Here is a 17,576-nt window from a genome sequence, read left to right on the forward strand (position 1 = left end):
CATATAGGCCAACTAATGTGCAAATCAAAGCTATATAATTATTGCTTACGTTTAGCAGACATGTTCCAGACTTTGGCGAAAAAGCGCGAGATTTTGATTTCCCGTTAGCCCCGGTGTTTAGAAAGACGATGGAAAATGAGGTAGCCATATTGTAGTGGATAACCAAAAATATAGCAAGTCAGAGAAGCACAAAACAGGAATAGCCTAGGTTAAATTCTTCAAAGAAACGCTCAGTGGGGAGGGAGATAGTTGAATTTGTAGCCATCTAAGACCGGGAAGACACCATGAGTGGAGGAACCCCTTATATCGGGAGCAAAATCAGCCTAATATCGAAGGCCGAGATTCGTTACGAAGGGATTCTCTACACTATTGATACTGAGAATTCGACTGTCGCACTTGCAAAAGGTAAATAACTCGTAAAAATAATAATTTGTCAGCACTATTGTGCAGTAACAGAATACATACAGAGATGCCTCTAAACAAACGCAATTTCATCACACTTTGTGGATTGTTATTGTTTCCTTGCTGTTCTGAAAAAGTTGTTTAGGTAGCTAACGTTAGTTAACAAGCTAAGCTAATTGACTAGCCAGCTAGCTAGCTAAAGTGATGCTTCAAAGGTTTTGTATAATTTCTTTCCAGCAGTAGTTTTGAAAGTAGCGCTCACGAGCCAAAACGGGTCCCCGAAAATGGTGCATTACGTCATCCATTTCATATATGTTACACATTCCAATTCTTACAAATGATGAACATTTTGTAAGTGCTTATAGTGATGCTCCAGAGCTTTTGTATAATTTAGTAGGGGTCTATCTGTATCTGCAGACCGCGCCCGCTACACATCACCACTGACATTAAGCTAGCTAGCTACTTCCCTCGCTAACATTCACAGAATTGCACGACAAACAGTACCAGTGCACCAAGTCTGGAACCAACAAACATCGAATAAGGAAGTAAGCTTTATGCGACATATTTTTGAGTGGAACCCATTACACGTCTTTGTTTACTAACAGTAGGCTGGACACATTACATTTTTAACAACTCTTTTTTTCTGATAACAACTAGTTCACTGCATCCGCCGTGGAGCCCTGTTTCATAATATTACTATATTTCCCAGCTGCTTGCCATAGTTTTGAAGTAATCATGAAAAAACAGGCCTTATTTTAGGGCATTTTTCACCCTGCCAGCTCCTATTAGTTCTATTGTGAGCTATTGTGAGAACGTTCAGAAGGCGAGTTGGTGCCACACCAACTCGCCTTCTGAACGTTCTATTTCCAGCCTATTGTTGTATGTCACAATGCCTGCTTCGCTATTGTTGGAAATGAGACCTGCCCACGTTGAACCAATTGCTGGTAGTTAAAACATCAACAACAACAAAAAATTACGCATGGAACTCTGAGGTCGTCTCATTGTTACCTATAGGGGAAATATAAGTATGTCTGTCTATTTTGCCAAATATCTCAATGTGTGTATTTTGATTTTTTCAAGTCTGACACCATTTTATTCATGAGAATCTCATCTTTCTAATTATGTAAGCATGTGACAAATAACATTTGATTTGAGAACTGCGTGAAAACAGTGCTCAGCAGGCATGGACAGTGTCGCTAGCTAGCGGCCTACTTCTTCTTTGGTGGGGTTTTTCGGCGGTTGGCATCCAACATTATTGGTGCATTACCGCCACCTACTGTGCTGGAGTGTGGCCCAGAGACGGCGCTAGCAGCCTCAATGCAATGGCAGTGGGCGTGGCATGTAGTAACGCGTAGTGCACGGCATGTAGTATCCGCAGTCCGCAGATATACATTAATGATAATTTCATTGTTTAGGTAGCTAACGTTAGTTAACAAGCTAAGCTAATTGACTAGCCAGCTAGCTAGCTAGCTAAAGTGATGCTTCAAAGGTTTTGTATAATTTCTTTCCAGCAGTAGTTTTGAAAGTAGTGCTCACGAGACAAAACGGGTCCCAGAAAATGGTGTACTACTATGTCATCCATTTAGTATTATATATGTTACTTCCTGCAATTATCTTTTTGCAATTTGTATGATATGTTATGAATTTGTAAGTGCTAAAGCTCCCGGACTGCATCTTTAAGTGACCGTTAGCTACCTGGTGATGTAACTTGTTTTCTACCTAGCTAGCTAACCATGTTTATTTCAAGTACATGCTGACAGTATCATGTAACCCTGCCATATGGTGAACGAAGGTGCCGTGGCGTGACAACTGCATCGCTAACAGTCACATGCAACTCAACGTCAGAATGGGAAAATTGGTGCCAGCAAGTTAGTAGCTATGCTGAAATCTAAATCAGACTAGCTATGTATTTCGGTCAGCGTTGTAAGGGTTGATATGGTGGTTGATGTCCAGGTTGGGAGGGTTGGTAAGGTGGTTGATGTCATTGAACATTGACCTGGCTGAAAAACGAAAACTGCCCCACTAATTTTAAGTAACTCAACAATCTTCATAATCCTGATCCTAGTAGGCACCCACCACAGACACATACTGTGTACTGTATGTAAGCGACCCACAGGATGTCCAACCTTTTGTTCCAGCTCAACACTACACCCGACCTGATTCAAAGTACACCTTGCATGTCCAGCTGGCTGGAGTGTTTACGGACATATTCGATCTCTTCATATCCCAGTCTGTTGTCCCCTCTTGCTTCATCTTGTCCTCCATTGTTCCAGTACCCAAGAAAGCCAAGTTAACTGAACTAAATGATTATCGCCCCATAGCACTCAGTTCTGTCATCATGAAGTTCTTTGAGAGGCTAGTTAAGAACCATATCACCTCCACCTTACCCGATACCCTAGACCCACTACAATTCTCATACCGCCCCAACAGATCGACGGACGACACAATCGCCATTGCACTGCACACTGCCCTATCCCACCAGGAGAAGAGACATACCTACACTACCAGTCAAAAGTTTAGACACACCTACTCATTCAAGGGTTTTTCTTTATTTTATTTTTTTCTCTACATTGTAGATTAATAGTGAAGACATCAACTATGAAATAACACATGGAATCATGTCGTAACCAAAAAAGAGTTAAACAAATCAATCTATTTTATATTTGAGATTCTTCAAATAGCCACCCTTTGCCTTGATGACAGCTTTGCACACTCTTGGCATTCTCTCAACCAGCTTCATGAGGTAGTCACCTGGAATGCATTTGAATTAACAGGTGTGACTTCTTAAAAGTTAATTTGTGGAATTTCTTTACTTAATGCGTTTGAGCCAATCAGTTGTGTTGTGACAAGGTAGGGGTGGGTGGTAAACAGAATATAGCCCTATTTGGTAAAAGACCAAGTCCATATTATGGCAAGAACAGCTTGAATAAGCAAAGAGAAACGACAGTCCATCATTACTTTAAGACATGAAGGTCAGTCAATCTGAAAAATTTCAAGAACTTTGAAAGTTTCTTCAAGTGCAGTCGCAAAAAACCATCAAGCGGCAGGTAGCTTAGTGGTTAAGAGCGTAGTGCCAGTAACCGAAAGGTCGCTGGTTCTAATCCCCGAGCCGACTAGGTGAAAAAATCTGTCTGTGCCCTTGAGCAAGGCACTTAACCCTAATTGCTCCTGTAAGTCGCTCTGGATAAGAGCGTCTGCTAAATGACAAAAAAAAAAAAAAAAAAAAAAACGCTATGATGAAACTGGCTCTCATGAGGACCACCACAGGAATGAAAGACCCAGAGTTACCTCTGCTACAGAGGATAAGTTCATTAGAGTTACCAGCCTCAGAAATTGCAGCCCCAATAAATGCTTCACAGTTCAAGGAACAGCGACGTCCGGGTTAGGGGAGGGTTTGGCCGGCCAGGATGTCCTTGTCCCATCGTGCTCTAGCTACTCACTGTGGCGGTCCGGGCGCATGCATGCTGATTTCGGTCACCAGTTGTACGGTGTTTCCTCCGACACATTGGTGCGGCTGGCTTCCGGGTTAAGCGAGCAATGTGTCAAGGAGTGCGGCTTGGCAGGGTCATGTTTCGGAGGACGCATGGCTCTCGACCTTCACCTCTCCCGAGTCCATACGGGAGTTGCAGCGATAGGACAAGACTAACTACCAATTTGGATATCAAGAAATTGTGGAGAAAAAGGGGTAAAAACTAATACAATTTAAATAAAAGATTAACTTAAAAATAAGTATTCAGGACTCTCAGACCATGAGGAACAAAAGTCTCTGGTCTGATGAAAAGCCAAGCGTAACGTCTGGAGGAAACCTGGCACCATCCCTACGGTGAAGCATGGTGGTGGCAGCATCATGCTGTGGGGATGTTTTTCAGCGGCAGTGACTGGGAGACTAGTCAGGATCAAGGGAAAGATGAACGGAGCAAAGTACAGAGAGATCCTTGATGGAAATCTGCTCCAGAGCGCTCAGGACCTCCGACTGGGATGAAGGTTCACCTTCCAACAGGACAACGAACCTAAGCACACAGCCAAGACAATGCAGGAGTGGCTTCGGGACAAGTTTCTGAATGTCCTTGAGGGGCTCGGCCAGAGCCCGGACTTGAACCCGATCGAACATCTCTGGATAGACTTTAAAATAGCTGTGCCGCGATGCTCCCCATCAAACTAGGTGAAAAATCTGTCTGTGCCCTTAAGCAAGGCACTTAACCCTAATTGCTCCTGTAAGTCGCTCTGGATAAGAGCGTCTGCTAAATGACTAAAATGTAAATGTAAACCTGACAGAGCTTGAGAGGATCTGCAGAGAATGGGAGAAACTCCCCAAATACAGGTGTGCCAAGCTTGTAGCGTCATACCCAAGAAGACTTGAGGCTGCCAAAGCTGTTTCAACAAAGTACTGAGGAAAGGGTCTGAATACTTATGTAAATGTGATATTTCAGTTATTTTTTGTTGTTTTTAGCAAAAATGTCTAAGCCTGTTTTTGCTTGACATTATGGGGTATTGTGTGTGTGTGTGGATTGGGGGGGGGACTTAATCCATTTTTGAATAAGGCTTCAACGTAGCTAATTGTGGAAAAAGTAAACGGCTCTGAGTACTTTTCCGAATGCACTGTGTGTACGTGTAGATGGAACAAAAATATAAACGCAACATGTCAAGTTTTGGTTTCATGAGCTGAAATAAAAAATTCCCCTAAATGTTCCATACGCACACATTTGTTTACATCCCTGTTAGTGAGCATTTCTCCTTTGCCAAAATAATCCATCCTCCTGACGGTTGTGGAATATCAAGAAGCTGATTAAACAGCATTACACAGGTGCACCTTGTGCTGGGGACAATACAATTATTTTAAAATGTGCGGGTTTTTTCACAAAGCACAACACAATGCCACAGATGTCTCAAGTTTTGAGGGAGTGTGCAATTGGCATGCTGAATTTAATGTTAATTTGTCTACAATAAGCTGCCTCCAACGTCGTTTTGGAGAATTTGGCAGTACGTCCAACCAGCCTCACAAACGCAGACCACGTGTAACCACGCCAGCCCAGGACCTCCACATCTGTCTTCTTTACCTGCGCGGTCGTGTGAGACCAGCCACCCAGACAGCTAATGAAATTGGGTTTGCGCAACCAAAGAATTTCTGCACACTGTCAGAAACCGTCTCAGAGAAGCTCATCTGCGTGCTCGTCGCCCTCACCAGGGTCTTGACCTGACTAGTTCGGCGTTGTATCCGACTTCAGTGAGCAAATGTTCACCTTTTGATGTCCACTGGCATGTTGGAGAAGTCTGCTCTTCACGGAAGAATCCTGTTTTCTACTGTGCTGGGCAGATGGCGAGCGGTTTGCTGATGTCAACGTGAACAGAGTGCCCCATGGTGGGGTTATGGTATGGGCAGGCATAAGTTTCGGACAATGAACACAATTGCATTTTATCGACGGCAGTTTGAATGCACAGATACCGTGATGAGATCCTGAGGCCCATTGTTGTGCCATTCATCCGCCGCCATTACCTCATGTTTCAGCATGATAATGCACTGCCCCATGTCACAAGGATCTCTACACAATTCCTGGAAGCTGAAACTGTCCCAGTTCTTCCATGGCCTGCATATTCACCAGACATGTCACACATGTTAGGGATGGTCTGGGTCGAAGTGTACGACAGCGTGTTTCAGTTCCCGCCAATATCCAGCAACTTCACGCAGCCATTGGAGAGGAGTGGGACAACATTCCACAGGCCACAATTAACAGCATGATCAACTCTATGCAAAGGAGATGTTGGCTGCATGAGGCAAATAGTGGTCACCAGATACTGACTGGTTTTTCCTGATTACGCCCATATTCATAAATTTTTTTTAAAGGTATGTGACCAACAGATGCGTATCTTTATTCCCAGTCATATGAAATCCATAAATTAGGGCCTAATTAATTTATTTCAATTGACTGATTTTCCTTATGAACTGTAACTCAGTAAAATCTTTGGAATTGTTGTATGTTGCGTTTATTTTTTTCAGTGTATATACAGTGTGTAAAATATTAGGAACACCTGCTCTTTCCATGAGACTGACCAGGTGAATCCAGGTGAAAGTTATGATCCCTTATTGATGTTGTGCAATTCAATATTAGGAAGGTGTTCTTAATGTTTTGTACACTCAGTGTATATATTCCGGACTCTGACATTGGTCGTTCTGATATTTCTTTTTAGTTTGGGGGATTTGTGTGTGGTGTTTTGTATTACTGCACTGTTGGAGCTAGAAACACAAGCATTTCGCTGCACCTTCGATAACACCTGCAAATCTGTGTATGCGACCAATAAACGTTGATTTGATGTCACTTCTTATGCTAACTGTATGCTTTGTCTTTCCTCCGTAGTTCGCTCTTTTGGCACTGAGGATCGGCCCACTGATAGGCCCATCCCTCCCCGAGATGAGATCTTTGAGTACATCATCTTCAGAGGCAGTGACATCAAGGACCTGACTGTATGTGAGCCGCCTAAGCCAACATGCTCTCTCCCTCAGGACCCGGCCATCGTCCAGGTACGGCAGCTTCTCCCAACCCCCAAATAGCTTAAATATACCAAGTACAACCATGTGAAACAAAGACATGTTCAATAAAAGTCAAGAATCAGCCAAGTGTCAATTTGCATTGCCATTCCATTATACAAACGCAATATAGTTGTGTATCCATTGTGCTGTGTACTGATATTTGGCTTGATCACCCTTTTCTCTCCTCCTTCCTCTCCAGTCGTCCATGGGCTCGGCCCCTCCACCTGCTGCTGCTGCTTCAGCGCCATTCCAGTCGGTGGGCTCCTACGGCCTGTTCAACCGAGCCCCGGTGCCCCCGTACAGCCAGTTCAGCACCAGCCCCCTGGTGTCCCCGCAGTTTGGCGCCGTTGGTGTCGGTAAGAGCCACAGCAGCACGAGGTCTGGATATGGTGAGGAAGTGACCGCTAGCTAGGTTAATGTCAAGTGTGTTCAAGGTCTAATATCAGTCATACTTATGTCAAGTGTGTTCAAAGGCTGATATTAGTCCTGTTAAGTGTTTAGTCAGTCACATTTTACCTTCAAGTGTGTGCTAATGCTATGCATTGAGTCAATTACCTGTGAAATGCCGGTGAATGCAGGTAGATGTTAGTATACATTTAAGCCAACTGTCAGGAAGGGACATAGTCCTGCATGCTTTCCAAGGGTTGCGGGTCTCCATGTGGTCCGTGGATCAGGTTGGGAATGCCACAGGAGCAGAGGAGGGTTGGACTGTGGTCTCCACTATGCCTTACAATGGTCACTTGCCTTGTCTCCCCTACACTCATTAGACATTCAAAAAGGGACATAGTACACACTAAATAGATTCTCACACCAAATAGACTCACTATATCGTTTCTCAATTTGACAGTACCAGGTCAGGAACTCACCAAATCATGAAATGAGGCCAGTTGGAAGGTATATTATCCAAAGAGGACTCTCACCCTTGTGCCATTGCCCTAAATACTCTACACCTGCTGTTCCTCCCTATACAGGAAGATCAGTCCCCTCCTCCTTTGGGAGTGACACAAGCTCAGCTGCACCCCAGTCTCAGAGCAGTGCTATTGGCGCTGCTCTCCCCACTGATTCACGCTCTCTGGGTACCGCTACTACCCTTGTATCTAAAGGTAAAAGAAGGAAAACACTGTGGCACTTATGTATGTTAGGCCTGTGTATAGTCTTGTGAAGAGCACAATGAGGTCAACCAATACTGCTTTGGAATACTAGAATGTGGATCAGTACGAGAATGCGTCTTCTCAAATAACATGACATCATGCTTTTCACAACACATAACCTGCATGTCTTCAAAACACTGTATTATGTAGGTTTGATGTCCACTAAATCTGACTCTTGACGGGCCAGTGTTGAATAATTGTTGTCTCTGCAGTGTTGAGTAGCCCAGTGTAACCCCAACCCCTCTTTTCTCCCAGTCCGCACTAGCCCCTCTCTGGACCCTCTGAGGAAGAGCCCCACCCTAGAGCAGGCTGTCCAGGCCGGCCCGTCGGCCCCCTCCGCCCCAGCCCCTGGCATGGGCCGCAGGAGTCCAGCTCCCGGCCGCACGGCCCCCTCGGCTGCAGCCACCGGCCATGTCCACCAGAAGGCCCAGCAGCAGCACCATATCCAGGACGGAGGTGACCCCAGGAGGACCGGTGAGACTGTCAGTGGGGCCCGCAGTAACCAGGCCTGGCCTGCGCCCCGCAACGCACCGATCTCTCATCAACACCACACCACTGCTGTAGATAGGGCTTCCACTGCAGGGCTTATGCACTCTATCTTTAGTGCCTCAGGTGAGACCTATCGGACGCTTTACCTGTGTGTTTTATTTTTGGGGGGACTGCAACCCCTTAGCTAGCATTTCTAAAAACAAAATTACCCCTGTCCTGTTGTGATTCTAATGTTCTGTTCCAGAGGTTCTGCATTTGAACCAATTGTGCCTTTTTCTAAAGGTAGTAGTCAATAGTGTGGGGCTAAATCTCTTTAATTAAAGTTGATCCGAGCTCTCTAAACTGAAGGGCCGTACCGTTCCAGGCACAGAGGGCCAGAAAGCATCCAGACCAGAGTCTGAGCAGCAGGCGCAAGGTGAAGGCAGGGATCTCAGTAAACGGCCAGCAGGTTAACTGACCACCTCTGCTCTAACCATCCTCTCAGAGCTCAGCTCCACGCCTATTCAGACTGCATGCCCAGTGACTTCTCCTCAAACCGTCAAGCCCATGTTCATTTACACATCCCGTGTGCTGTAGTAGGGTACATAGCTGGTTACATTACATGATCCATTGCTTGCGACTGTCTGCATTGCTGTGCACAGATTGACATGCTCTTTATGTCAATAGAAGTAATGAGATGGCGATGGCTGCTCTGTTTAGTCTAAGTTGTGTTCTGGTAATTCTATTATCCAAATTGTTGGTGATATGTTGTGTGGGTTTGTAGTGTGTGTTTTGATGGGTAACGCTATTCACGCGTTGTGGTTATGTGCTGCTGGAATTTGTGTCACAAATCTGTCAGGGTTATAATATTTTGAAGTAGTCTGTTGTGATGGAAGGCAAGCCATTTGTGCTTTATTCTGTCAAGTGGTATAGGGTTATACACTGCTCAAAAAAATAAAGGGAACACTTAAACAACAAATCCTAGATCTGAATTAATGAAATAATCTTATTAAATACTTTTTTCTTTACATAGTTGAATGTGCTGACAACAAAATCACACACAAATTATCAATGGAAATCAAATTTATCAACCCATGGAGGTCTGGATTTGGAGTCACCCTCAAAATTAAAGTGGAAATCCACACTACAGGCTGATCCAACTTTGATGTAATGTCCTTAAAACAAGTCAAAATGAGGCTCAGTAGTGTGTGTGGCCTCCACGTGCCTGTATGACCTCCCTACAACGCCTGGGCATGCTCCTGATGAGGTGGCGGATGGTCTCCTTAGGGATCTCCTCCCAGACCTGGACTAAAGCATCCGCCAACTCCTGGACAGTCTGTGGTACAACGTGGCGTTGGTGGATGGAGCGAGACATGATGTGCTCAATTGGATTCAGGTCTGGGGAACGGGCGGGCCAGTCCATAGCATCAATGCCTTCCTCTTGCAGGAACTGCTGACACACTCCAGCCACATGAGGTCTAGCATTGTCTTGCATTAGGAGGAACCCAGGGCCAACCGCACCAGCATATGGTCTCACAAGGGGTCTGAGGATCTCATCTCGGTACCTAATGGCAGTCAGGCTACCTCTGGCGAGCACATGGAGGGCTGTGCAGCCCCCCAAAGAAATGCCACCCCACACCATGACTGACCCACCGCAAAACCGGTCATGCTGGAGGATGTTGCAGGCAGCAGAACGTTCTCCACGGCGTCTCCAGACTCTGTCACGTCTGTCACCTGTGCTCAGTGTGAACCTGCTTTCATCTGTGAAGAGCACAGGGCGCAAGTGGCGAATTTGCCAATCTTGGTGTTCTCTGGCAAATGCCAAACGTCCTGCACGGTGTTGGGCTGTAAGCACAACCCCCACCTGTGGACGTCGGGCCCTCATACCACCCTCATGGAGTCTGTTTCTGACCGTTTGAGCAGACACATGCACATTTGTGGCCGGCTGGAGGTCATTTTGCAGGGCTCTGGCAGTGCTCCTCCTGCTCCTCCTTGCACAAAGGTGGAGGTAGCAGTCCTGCTGCTAGGTTGTTGCCCTCCTACGGCCTCCTCCACGTCTCCTGATGTACTGGCTTGTCTCCTGGTAGCGCCTCCATGCTCTGGACACTACGCTGACAGACACAGCAAACCTTCTTGCCACAGTTCGCATTGATGTGCCATCCTGGATGAGCTGCACTACCTGAGCCACTTGTGTGGGTTGTAGACTCAGTCTCATGCTACCACTAGAGTGAAAGCACCGCCAGCATTCAAAAGTGACCAAAACATCAGCCAGGAAGCATAGGAACTGAGAAGTGGTCTGTGGTCACCATCTGCAGAACCACTTCTTTATTGGGGGTGTCTTGCTAATTGCCTATAATTTCCACCTGTTGTCTATTCCATTTGCACAACAGCATGTGAAATTTATTGTCAATCAGTGTTGCTTCCCAAGTGGACAGTTTGATTTCACAGAAGTGTGATTGACTTGGAGTTACATTGTGTTGTTTAAGTGTTCCCTTTATTTTTTTGAGCAGTGTATACCTGGGGAAGTTGGCTGTGCTCTCATCTACTAGCCTATGATGCAGTGGAAATGTGTCTGCACATTTTGTTTATTAATATTCTACATGGTTCTGTTTTAACACAGTGTACTGCTTTTGGTTAAACCTATTCTACTCATTTTGTGGTATTATTCAATTGTATTGTTTGTGGTGATTTACTACGTGTATCTTGTGGTAACATTGTCTATTCTGCCTCTGTTTCCCAGCTGGCGGCCCCCCACCTCAGAGGCGTGGTCGTGGGGGCGGACACCGCGGCAGGGGCCACTTCAACGTGCGCCGAGACGGGCCAATGAAGTTCGAGAAGGACTTTGACTTTGAGAGCGCCAACGCCCAGTTCAACAAGGAGGAGATTGACAGGGAGTTCCAGAGCAAGCTCAAACTGAAAGGTACCGGAGAACTGTAGAAAAATAGGGGCCATGTCACGTGACTCAACACCAACACTTGGTAAAAGAGACACAGGTGAAAGAGACTGATTTAGTATAGTCTCCAGTTTTGTGGACGTGAGCCTGCACACAATGTAATGGGCCATAGTGAAGAGGGGTGTCTGACTGGTGATTTACCAAGTATATTATTGAGAGTAAATATAGTGTGCAACTTCCTTTTATTTTCATGAGTATCTGACCGTCCATGTTATCCTACAGATGAGAAGACTGAGAAGCCGGAGAAGGCAGCGGCGAACGGGGAGGATAAGGGCGACTCCGGGGTGGAGACAGTGAATAGCGAGGGCAACGCTGATGAAGAAGGGGGAGAGGCACTAACGCCTAACGTTTACTATGACAAGTCCAAGTCTTTCTTCGACAACATCTCCTGTGATGACAGCAGGTAGGCCAAAGCTGTTATAGCGGCTACCTCTTTGTCCCTTTATGTAGATTAGTTTGAGAATGAACAATACAACATTGTCTTCCCTTAGGCATGCCCAAGACGTGATAATAATGATATTCTATTCTGTTTTCCAGAAAAGCTGCAGAAAGATCTGGAGGAGGCTCTGGTTTCCCACGGTGTGTCTTTGTCTTCTCTCAGATCCATTCTATCCCATGCTAATGTTTTGATACCATACAATGTGGCTTTGTTGATACGTATATTCCATGTACTATACAAGTCCATCGTGAATTCAGTAAGGCACTGTCAGCGTCCTCGTCCAACCACAGCTGAGCGTCTAATTTCTGATTGGCAGGGAGCGGAGGCAGACCTGGGCCGAGGAGAGGCGGATGAACTCTGAGACGTTCGGCATTCCCCTGCGTGGGGGTCGGGGCCGTGGGGGCTACCGTGGGCGGGGCGGCATAGGCTTCCGCGGGGGCAGGGGACGCTCGGCCAGCAGAGGGTCCTTCGGCCCCCCCCAAGGAGGCCACGGCTACAGGGGAGGATACAACCGAACAAGCCAGGGAGGACGGGAGTTCTCAGAGAACTTTGAGTACAGGGTAATGTATATGTTTGTTACCTATTAGGGTTGGGAATTGCCAGGGACCTCACGATACGATATTCTCACGATACTTAGGTGCCGATACGATATGTATTGCAATTCTCACAATTGTATATGTATTGTAATTCGATACTGTGATTTCTATTGCGATTCGATGTTCCAAACATATTGCTCACCATATGTCTGCTGCAGAGGGACAAGAGGGAGTATGAGAATGAGTTTTGATCACTCATGGAAATAAAAGTGCTGAAAACAAATTGGCTCCCTATTTAAAAAGATGGAGAACAAGCTGTGAAGGAAAAATACTGGAGTTTTGGTGCAGGTACAGCCAACTAGCGCAAAAGTAATATTGTGATATGTAACAATAGATTTTTTGTTTTTCCCTCATCACTACCTTTAAGCACTTGTACAGTCGTGGTCAAAAGTTTTGAGAATGACACAAATACTAATTTTCACAATGTCTGCTGCCTCAGTTTTGATTATGGCAATTTGCATGTACTCCAGAATGTCATGAGTGATCAGATGAATTGCAATTAATTGCAAAGTCCCTCTTTGCCATGAAAATGAACTTAATCCCCCAAAAACATTTCCACTGCATTTCAGCCATGCCACAAAAGGACCAGCTGCCATCATGTCAGTGATTATCTCGTTAACACAGGTGAGAGTGTTGCTGAGGACAAGGCTGGAGATCACTCTGTCATGCTGATTGAGTTAGAATAACAGAATGGAAGCTTTAAACGGAGGGTGGTGCTTGAAATCATTGTACTTCCTCTGTTAACCATGGTTACCTGCAAGGAAACACGTGCCATCATCATTGCTTTGCACAAAAAGGGCTTCACAGGCAAGGATATTGCTGCTAGTAAGATTGCCAACCATTTATCGGATCATCAAGAACTTCAAGGAGAGCGGTTCAATTGTTGTGAAGAAGGCATCAGGGCGCCCAAGAAAGTCCAGCAAGCGCCAGGCCCGTCTCCTAAAGTTGATTCAGCTGCGGGATCGGGGCATCACCAGTGTGGAGCTTGCTCAGAAATGGCAGCAGGCAGGTGTGAGTGCATCTGCACACACAGTGAGGTGAAGACTTTTGGAGGATGGCCTGGTGTCAAGAAGGGCAACAAAGAAGCCACTTCTCTCCAGGAAAAACATCAGGGACAGACTGATATTCTGCAAAAGGTACAGGGATTGGACTGCTGAGGACTGGGGTAAAGTCATTTTCTCTGATGAATCCCCTTTCCGATTGTTTGGGGCATCCGGAAAACACCTTGTCCGGAGAAGACAAGGTGAGAGCTACCATCAGTCCTGTGGCATGCCAACAGTAAAGCATCCTGAGACCATTCATGTGTGGGGTTGCTTCTCAGCCAAGGGAGTGGGCTCACTCACAATTTTGCCCAAGAACACAGCCATGAATAAAGAATGGTACCAACACATCCTCCGAGAGCAACTTCTCCCAACCATCCAAGAACAGTTTGGTGACGACCAATGCCTTTTCCAGCATGATGGAGCAAGTTGCCATAAGGCAAAAGTGATAACTAAGTGGCTCGGGGAACAAAACATCGAAATGTTGGGTCCATGGCCAGGAAACTCCCCAGACCTTAATCCATTGAGAACTTGTGGTTGATCCTCAAGAGGCGGGTGGACAAACAAAAACCCACAAATTCGGACAAACTCCAAGCGTTGATTATGCAAGAATGGGCTGCCATCAGTCCGGATGTGGCCCAGAAGTTAATTGACAGCATGCCAGGGCGGATTGCAGAGGTCTTGAAACAGAAGGGTCAACACTGCAAATATTGACTCTTTGCATAAACTTTAATGTAATTGTCAATAAAAGCCTTTGACACTTATGGAATGCTTGTAATTATACATCAGTATACCATAGTAACATCTGACAAAAATATCTCATAACACTGAAGCAGCAAACTTTGTGAAGACCAATACTTGTCATTCTCAAACCTTTTGACCACGACTGTACATAACTTTAACCATAGCGAAGTCATAAAAAAACTGTCACATTTTTTTGCCTTTCTTCCAGAAGGATAACAAGGTGGCTGCGTAGTACAACAGGAGGACGGATCCACAGAGTTGCAACGCCTCATGTTTAAAAATAGTTTTGGTTGCTACTTTTGACTAAAAGAATGAAGATGTACTAGCTGTATATTTGTCACCAGCACTGGGTTAGACTGCTTGAATGCAACTTATTTTCCATATCTTTTAACAATGGAAATGATGCAATATGTCAAACACAAATGTCAAGATCTCTTCAAAACTATTTCCAGGTGGCTTAAATTGTGTATAAATATCATATTTCAGAGAGATGTCAGTATTTTTTTGTATTTTTTTCAGCAATGAGTTTTGTTTCTTTTTTTCTCCTGAACTTGTATTTGATAACATTCTGTTAGGTGTAGAGGGCTGTATACTTGAGCCTTCCAACTGAGGAGCACTGACATAGGTTTATTTGTTTGGATATATCCTGTTATGTAACTTCAGCAGCAAAATAGTCAGTGGGGTCCGTCACAGTTTCTTCCCTGTATACTACACATACCATACCTATACCTAGTCAGCTAGCCATCTATTTATCCCACTTCTCTAAATGGCAGAGCTTGTGGTTTTTTGCTCAATATTCTCAACTTTTTGTCAATATTCTGTTTAATTTACTTCCAGCTCTTACTTTAGATGTTGTTTTTATTAGGGCTTTATCAGTCTTCTGTTAACGCTATGGTTTAAACCAACAAGGATTGATCTATATTGGCTATTACTCACATTCTACACCGTAGTGTTTGGAGGATAGAGATGGTGCTAGATGTAAACACTTAGCTTTACTCTTCTGGTTTTGTGATATAGTTTAACTCTGGATGCGTAACTAAGTATAAGGAAGGATAGGTCAGAATTCATTTTCTTTATTTTAAAATGTTCTGTATATTGCCCTGTACTCAAGGGCTCCTGGTATTGTGTGACTAAAGTTGTATAATGCTGCTGTTTGCTACAGTTATTTTTCTAGCGTCATCGACAAGAGCTAGCTAAAGCAGGCCATCTAAGTATGCTTCTTCCTGACAAATGGGCCAGTTTATCATTGGTTACACTTTTGTTTGTAACCTTTCTATGGAATTTCCCGAAATGTTGGTTATTCACTTTTACCTCAATTTTGCCAGGCAGTTGCTTCTGAATTGGTTAACCTCATCCTGAATTCCACATCCTCATTCCTATCAAAGAAACAGGAATGCCAGAAATAATTTCAACCACCAACATTATTTAGTACTTGATATCTGACAGAGATAAACAATGTCCTGACTAAGCTCTTGATTCTATGCCACTAACTCTGTCCCATGGCACTGCATGGTGGTTGATAGCCTGCTACAGCTACACAAGTGATGGCAGAATAATTACTAAAAGTACTTAGAATACTAGAACGAAGTGCATAGCCATTTGGTTTTAGCAAAATAGGTATTAGTTACATGGCAATATCGAAGCTAAATTTGGAGGATTTGAATGATCGGGCACAAATTGGGTAAAGGTTGGTTAATGGGAAGTAATGAACTTTGACGGAATATTGGAAAGGAACACAGTTGCACTTTTACTATTTAAGTAGTTTTATAAAGTGGTGTCTTCTGTTAATTTGTGTGTACTGCAAATGTATTCCAGTTCTGCTAACTGGATGACAAGATGTTTTAGTCCCAAATGGCACCCTATTCCCTATATAGTGTGCTACTTGGCTCTGGTCAAAAGTAGTGCACTTTATAGGGAGTAGGGTCCTATTTGGGACACTAAGGATAATCTTATCATGGTAGCTGCACAGTGCTATTTGGTGAACTAGGGGCTCCTTCATTTAAAAATGTACTAGATTTATTCAGAAGTATGGAAATCGCTAAATTCGAACGTCTTGTTAATTTCCATTGAAGGATAGTTATTCCCTGGCATTGAGGCACTGTAGTGGAAAGTGTTTTTGATTCTTCCCCCATTTAAGCTTTTGAAAGCTTCAGGTAACTTAAAATGATACCAAACATCTACATACAGCCCTCGTCTAATTTAGATAGGTTGTGTTTAAGTCCTGCATAGAATTGTCTTTTCTCTTCCTATTATTTTGGCAATGTTACACGTTTGTCATGCATGTCACCTATTATAATTTGTTCAGATACTCTGTCAAACTAATTTGGCACCTTATCGAGGCATGCAGAAAAGTAAATATAACATGTCAAAAGAAAATGTGTTAAATGGGATTGGATAGGGGATGCTCAAATTCTCACAAGTGTCTTAGAGGCGTCTTGTCTGGGACGGGGGGTGGTAAGGTAGAATGGCTAGTGGGATGGGGTGAATCTCAACTGTATTTCCTTGATTCCTCACGACCTCTCTCCTTGCATCTTTCTCAAAACACATTGGGAGAAGATCAGAGGGGAGGAACCTCAGATATTCTGCTCCAGTGTGCTTTGTGAAGAAGCCAATGAGGGAGGACATAAGGAATCAAGGAAATACAATTGAGATGCACCTATAGGATCATGTGCCTACTAGTTCAGGGGGATGACTGGTCTCCATTTCATGTTGGGTTGTAACAAAACAAATACACAGAACACTGCATGAGGGTCCTGCTCATTAGAAGCTGCAAAATCATGACCCAAAGCAACAAAGATACAATAACTTACTGAAATGTCTGTGCTGTGGGTAATTTGTTTGCACTTCAAGATCTTTAATATACAGACTTAAAGGTAATGTTATTTGGGTTATTTTTCCTAAGTCTCTGGCATCACAGCCACATGTTTTGTCTCTAAACCCAGCATGATGACCGCTCCTGTGGGCCGGTTTTTTTTATTCAGCGCATAGAATTAAACAGTTGTTCATTACATTCTGTGTTGTGTTTTTCCTCCTTATGGTTTGAGTGTGCGTACCTGCTGAGTACTCTATTGCAGCTTTCTCAAATACAGAAATTGTCAATACCACCTGTGTTGCCTGTGCAGCCTTATTTCCTGCACAGCACATTTATTAATAATAATATGCCATTTAGCAGACACTTTTATCCAAAGCGACTTACAATCATGCCTGCATACATTTTTGTGTATGGGTGGTCGCGGGGATCGAACCCACTACCCTGG

At 44.3% G+C, this 17,576-nt stretch overlaps 1 protein-coding gene across 6 annotated transcripts; it reads left to right on the plus strand.

Moving 5' to 3' along the window:
* The first annotated feature begins 115 nt into the window (after positions 1 to 115).
* lsm14aa (LSM14A mRNA processing body assembly factor a) lies at positions 116 to 17,327 on the plus strand. Of its 6 annotated transcripts, none has more exons than XM_084169201.1 (10): positions 116 to 405; positions 6,756 to 6,919; positions 7,128 to 7,317; positions 7,900 to 8,031; positions 8,335 to 8,691; positions 11,288 to 11,467; positions 11,723 to 11,903; positions 12,038 to 12,079; positions 12,256 to 12,499; positions 14,528 to 17,327. In XM_084169201.1, the coding sequence occupies exons 1-10, from the start codon at positions 285 to 287 to the stop codon at positions 14,549 to 14,551; spliced, it is 1,635 nt and encodes a 544-aa protein (XP_084025327.1). In that variant the 5' UTR covers positions 116 to 284; the 3' UTR covers positions 14,552 to 17,327. The 6 variants fall into 6 exon arrangements, with proteins under 6 accessions (XP_084025327.1, XP_084025329.1, XP_084025328.1 ...); XM_084169203.1 differs by having other exon boundaries at positions 7,128 to 7,284; XM_084169202.1 differs by having other exon boundaries at positions 14,531 to 15,467.
* Positions 17,328 to 17,576: the final 249 nt, after the last annotated feature.

The sequence above is a fragment of the Coregonus lavaretus genome (genome assembly GCF_964263955.1).
Source record: "Coregonus lavaretus genome assembly, chromosome: 9".
In the NCBI taxonomy this organism is placed as follows: Eukaryota; Metazoa; Chordata; class Actinopteri; order Salmoniformes; family Salmonidae; genus Coregonus; species Coregonus lavaretus.